This window comes from Pteropus medius, unplaced genomic scaffold (assembly GCF_902729225.1).
Source record: "Pteropus medius unplaced genomic scaffold, Ma_sr-lr_union100, whole genome shotgun sequence".
Classification (NCBI taxonomy): domain Eukaryota; kingdom Metazoa; phylum Chordata; class Mammalia; order Chiroptera; family Pteropodidae; genus Pteropus; species Pteropus medius.
Window position 1 is genome coordinate 1,623,888 of NW_024354501.1, and position 5,993 is coordinate 1,629,880.

Genomic DNA, 5,993 nt, shown 5'->3' on the forward strand with positions numbered 1-5,993 from the left:
CGAGAACGTCGCATAAGTGGGATCACGCAGTAAGTAGCCTTTGAGGGCGGCGTTTCCCGCTCCGCACGTCCGGCGGCTGTGTGCACCGCAGTCTGTCCCTGCACGTGGCTGAGTCGTACTCCGCGGTACGGACGGGCCCATCGGTTTGACCGTTGCCAGCTGCGGTGTCTCCGCCGCCCCCAAGCGGGGTCACAGACCCATGCGCGTGAGCATCCAGGCGCGGGATTCCGTGCTAACCCGGGCCTTCGCTTCTCTGTGACGAATGCCCAGCAGTACGATTGCTGGGTTTTCATGACCTACGATAATTTGTTTTTCCTAATTTAATATAGACATCTGCAAAAACAGAACCCCTTTATTAGAAGAATAAGGGCGTGAGCCGGGGCCGCACGGACGTGCACCCTGGCTCCCCAGGAGTCCCCGCATCCCGGCCGGGAGCACTGACCTGCCTCGTGCGCCTCGCCAGGTCACCCGCGTGTACCAGACCATGTCCAACCCCCTGAGCAAGCTGGCCGTGCTCAACGACGCACACACGCACTTCATCCTGGCGGACAACGGCACCGTGGGCAAGTACGGCGCGGAGGCGAAGCTCCGGAGGCAGCTGGAGAAGCACATCTCCCTGCAGAAGATCAACACGCGTAAGTCCCGGGGAGGCCAGAGACGCCGGGCCGGGCCGGACCGGACCGGACCGGACCGGACGCCGGCCCCAAAGCCGGCACCTCCGTCCCGGTTAGGCCCTTAGCCCCCGGCCGAATGGCGCTCGCTGAGCGAGGACGCGATGCTCTGCCCCGGGTCCCCAGGCCCTGCAGACACTGTCCTCGGGCCGTCACCACGTGCCACGTGGTCCAGGGCTTCCCGCTCCTGATTGTTACTGCGGTTATTTCTTACGTCCGAATAGAAAGACTGAGTGTGGTTTCCTCTATCGATACGCGTCGATAAACTGGCCTTTCACCCAGACCAAGACGGGCCGGGTGGGGGAGCCCCGGCGAGGGCCCCGGGAGCCATCGCTCCCGACAGGGCACTGCCCGCGCTGGCCCGGGCGACACGGCTGGGGGGAGCGTGCAGAGGTCAAGCTGGCGGGAAGGGGGGACCCTCAATCGGACGGAAGGGCCGTAACCTGTTAGAGCGAACACGCCTGCTGTGGACTCGGCCACTTCACAGTCCGGTGACGACGACGGTCAAACCGATGGCGAGAAATGATCCTAAGGCGCCTTCGCCTTCCCCATCACGGCTAAGGGGCTTTTCGCGAACGGCAGCCTGGAAATGCCAGCGCGGAGCATAAGTAAGGGGGTCGTGACGCTGCACGTGGCTAGACGTCGCCTACGACGACAAGTCTGCATTTCCGAGAATCGGGATAAACTGGCTGGTGACCGAGGTTTTTTTTTATTCTTCTTGGATCGCGAGTTTCACGCCGGCCACGTGACTGGTGGGCTTCCCTTTGTCATCCTTTGCCTAGGGCTCTGAGTGGGGCAGGGACAGCAAAGGGGTGCTCAGTGGTCACCTCTCACGGCACGGAGCTGCGGGGAGCCCAAACCAAGAAAAGACAACGCAGCTCTTTCTAGAAAAGGAGGTGATTGGCCGCCACGTTCTCAAAGCCCTGGGTGCCAGGCCTCGCTTGGGGCGGAACCTCCAAGGCAGCGTCTGTGCCATCCTGGTCCACCTCTCAGCCCCTCTCGGCCAGGGCCTGGCACAAAGCAACCCCCAAATACACCTCTGCTGAGCTGGGCTTAACTGAGGTTGCTCTGGTAGAGGCTGGCAAAGCCGTTCAGAATATTTAAGAGTCCCTGATGGCAGAAGGGCCTCCGGGAAGCAAAACAGAAACTCTGGATTCCTGAAATTCTTAGGGCTTCCAGCAGATTTTATCTGAAGGCCTCCAGACCTGAGACCGAGGACGCTGCTACTTGCCACTGGCCAATGCCGATCAAATGACCCCCATGACACCTGGGGAAACAGGTTCAGAATATAATCTGTCACGGCCAGTCTGGGGTAAGACTGTGCGGTGGGCCAGCCCGTCAGCTGCCCCTCCTCCTCCAGCACCCCGGGCTCCGGGGGACCCTCCGCTGCCTCCTGCCTCCCAGAGCCCCTCGGCCGGTTCTGCCGCCGCAAGCTGGCCTGTCCCTGTCACGTTGCTGAAGAGTCCCAGGATCTAGGACAGACGGACGGAAGAACTAACAAGCCGAAGGGCTGACGGGGCCGGCGAGCTTGCCCCCCAATAACTCACTGCCCGTTCCAGGCACTGGAGGCAGAAGCGAACCCACGACGTACCACATTCAAACACCACTGCAAGTTCACAAAACACTTTCTTACATTTTTTATTTCGGGGCTAAAGGAGGCATGGTGGCGGCTCACCTCTGGCAGGGGGGACCCCTGCGGCTCACGGCGGCTGGGTGCTCGGGCCACCATCACAGGGCAATACACGAGGGGCCGGGGAGCGAAGCGAGCTCACGGGGAGGCTGCCGTACCCCTTTCACTGCGTCGTGCGTGAGGGGACGGCCATCAGGGTGAAACCGTGACACCCGGGCAGGGCAGCGAGGGAGAAGTTCTCTTAGCAAGCAGAAACTTCCAGATCCCTGCATCTGCCCAGGAAGCACCGTGTGCCTGGAGCTTATCACACACGATCCGGGAGGTGCGTGACCTCGGGCTCTGCGTTTGCATCAACGCTGGGAACGGCAGGCCATCGGCCATCGCGCACCGTGTCCCTCTAGGCCGCTAGGGAACTCGCAGCGTGGGGAACGTCCGCCCCGCCACGGAGGGTTCAAGCTCAGCCCCAGGATGGGGGGTCGGGGGGACAGCGCGGTGACGCCGTGTGCGTTGCAGGCCTGGGGCAGGGTGTGCCCGTCGTGGGCCTCGTGGTGGAAGGCGGCCCGAACATCTTCTCCACCGTCTTGGAGTACCTCCGGGAGGACCCTCCGGTCCCCGTGGTGGTGTGTGATGGCAGTGGCCGTGCCTCCGATGTCCTGTCTTTCGCTCACAAGTACAGCGAGGAAGGAGGGTGAGCAGTCTGCCCTATTCCGGGGGGCGGGGGGTTCGCCGCCCTCTCTCAGGCCCAGATGCCAACCGCAAGGGGCGCCGTCAGCCGTCCCGAAAGCGTTGGATGGGCGGGAGGCACAGGTCGCGTTCCAGTCCACGGGTGGCACGCGCGGGCGCTGTCCAGACGTGGGGATCCTCACAGGATTCCCGGGGGGCACGCTGTCCTCATACGCCGGCTCCCTCCTCAGGTTTCCAGCCCGGGACGCAGGACGCAGCTTCCACTTTGGTCCCTTGCTGTCTCCCATCCCCGAAAAGCTGCCCGCCAAAGACACCGGGCGGACGGAGAGTCGGCTGCCCGGGCCTCGTGCGCAGACTGAATCGGTGCCATTTACGTCTCTTTCCTGCTTTCTCTGAATAGGGTGATAAACGACTCTCTCCGGGACCAGCTTCTCGTCATCATCCAGAAGACATTTAACTACGGCAAGACGCAGTCACAGCAGCTGTTTGCGATTTTATCGGACTGCATGAGGAAGAAAGAACTCGTAAGTGTCTGGAGCTTCTTTCCCAGTCAGCTCCACAGGGAGAGTCGTGATCATCACCTTCCAGATCCTGCCCGTGTGTGCTGGAGCTGTTCGCATCTCTCAGCTCAGCCTTTTCCGAGGCCGTGTACAAATCCGCACCAAACCGGTGGTCACACCCGCGGGCGGCGAGCAGCACGGGTGCCCGCCGAGGGGAACCCGGGCGCTTCCAGTGGTTCGGACGCGGTAGGTGACATCCTGCCTGAAGGGATGTCCCCCGCCTCGCCTGGCGAGCCAGGCTTATGAGGAACAGGCACTCCGAGTGCACACGTAAGGAGCCTCTGCAAATTCTAAAGCTACCCATCCCGCGTGGCATCGGGTGGCACTGGATTATCGGGGCGATCGCTTCGTAAGCTGCGTAAATGTCTAATCACTGTGTTGCACACCCGAAACTAATATGGTGTGTCCGCCGTAACAAAAATTTAAAAAATGATTAAAAATAAAAATAAAAACATTCCAAGTCTACACGCTTCCCACAAATATAGGCGTCCCTATATTTGAGATATCGTGGGGTCAGTTCCAGACGCCGTGACAAAGCGAATATCACGATGATGTTAGTGACTCGCACCAAGTCTTTGCTCTCCTGGTGCATGTAAAAGCTTTGTTCACACTGTGCCGTAGTCTACGACACGTGCGATGACCTTACCTCCGAGAAACGTACACGCCTCAGTGAAAACGCACTTCACTGCTAAAAAGCGCGGACCACCAGCTGAGCCTTCGTGAGCTGTCACCTCGCTGGCGGGCTGTCACCTTGCTGGTGGGCTGTCACTCTGGCGGCGGGCTGTCACCTGTTGGCGGGGCAGCGCTGGCGGCTGTCACTCTTGTTGGCTGGCTGTCACCTTGGGTTTCGAAGCCACGCTCGCGCCATGGGAGCGAGGCCGCGTATCGTGATCCGCTGAAATGGTTCGGTCGCCCCGCCGGGCGAAGAGAGATGTTGGGCGCGTGAGGTCCCGGATGCGCAGACGCGGCGACTTCGGGCGCACCCTCCCCGAGTGGCCGTGCAAAGGCCGTCGCTCTCAGGCTCTGGATTATTGGTTGACCGCTCGCCTTCGCGAAAATACCCTTGTTGCCTTTGTATGTTTCAGGCGCTTCTGGCTCCACACCCTACTCTGCCACTCGCTTGCCCTCAAGCCACTGCATCAACTCAAGCTTCCAGGTGGTCAAGTTCAGAATGTGGTTCCGGAGGGTCAGCAGGACATGGAGATGGCTATTCTGGACGCTGCCCTGCTGAAAGGTGAGTTTCGGGTGCTTACTTCCCGGCCTCCGCCTGGATGCGAGAGCTGGGGCCATGAGCCTCGGGGCTGGCGACCCTCGCTCCCTCCGCCTCGGCTGCTGAGTTGGGCTGCGGTCGGGGCACCCGTCCTCCGCGGGTGCTCGGAGCTTCTCGCTGGGGCTGGTGCACCCTCGCTTCCGCCTCGGATGCTGGGAGCTGGGGCTATGAGCTCTCAGGGGGCTGGCGACCCCGTTCCTCCGGGGCCTCGCGGGTGCTGGGAGCTGGGGCCGTTGGAGCTGGGAAGCTGCGGTGCAGTGACGAGCCTGGGTGGCTTTGGGGGAGGGAGCTCCCATGGGTTCCCACGGCCTGTGATGGCTCACGTCAGGACCGATTTCCACGTGTAACCGGTTCATCACGGATTTCGATTCCCGGAGGGCGAACACAAACATCCCTTTGCCGTGGCTGCTGTTTGTGATCGCTCCATCCTGCAGTGTCCTGTCCGACTTCCCGGCCCACGTCCGATGGCAGGCTGCGAGCCGGCCGCTCATGGGGCTGCTCGGGGACGGGCGCGTCCTGCCTGCTTCGTGGCTGTTTTGGGACGATAACAGGGCAGCAGCAGAGAGGAGGGTGTCACCAGCGGGCTGGCTGCCCGGCCATGCTGTGCTGGTCTCTCCATCGCTGGGGGCAGCACCCCTCGGCCGGGCCACGCAGGTGTCTGGACAGACCCAGGCCTCCTGCCCTCTTGCAGATGAGAGTCCCAGAGTCACTGGGTTCCTCCTCTGTCCCCCCAGAGCAGAGCAGAGGCAGCGGTGCTACACAGACGGACCAGAACCACGCAGGGCCAGCCCGGGGGCCGTGCTCACCGCCCGGCACCCACCGAGCCCGGCAGTCCAGGCCCAGAGTGACCAGCGCCTGTTTCTTGCCATTCCAGGCACAAACGCATCCGCGCCCGACCAGCTGAGCCTGGCGCTGGCTTGGAATCGCGTGGACATCGCGCGAAGCCAGATCTTCGTCTTCGGGCCTCACTGGCCGGTGAAACCACGTGTTTTTCAGTTGACGCCGTGTAACCTGAACGTGTGCCGTGACGTGTCCGTGTGTTCTCTTTGGCGTCACCATCTCGGGAAGTCGTCCGGGGTTTTGATGGTCCAGGGTGTGATCAGGTGTCGCTATGTAACATGACAGAGCCAGGAGGAACTGAGAGCTAGTAGCACCAATCAAAGATTCTGGCCAGCGCT

At 61.8% G+C, this 5,993-nt stretch overlaps 1 protein-coding gene across 1 annotated transcript in view; it reads left to right on the forward strand.

The window, feature by feature from the left end:
- TRPM1 (transient receptor potential cation channel subfamily M member 1) overlaps positions 1-5,993 on the forward strand; it is a 62,874-nt gene that overhangs the window by 23,929 nt on the left and 32,952 nt on the right. Inside the window, exons 7-11 of the mRNA XM_039853456.1 lie at positions 464-635; positions 2,815-2,989; positions 3,386-3,534; positions 4,711-4,779; positions 5,690-5,790. Coding sequence (XP_039709390.1) covers positions 464-635; positions 2,815-2,989; positions 3,386-3,534; positions 4,711-4,779; positions 5,690-5,790 — 666 coding nt within the window. The remainder of the gene's footprint in view (positions 1-463; positions 636-2,814; positions 2,990-3,385; positions 3,535-4,710; positions 4,780-5,689; positions 5,791-5,993) is intronic.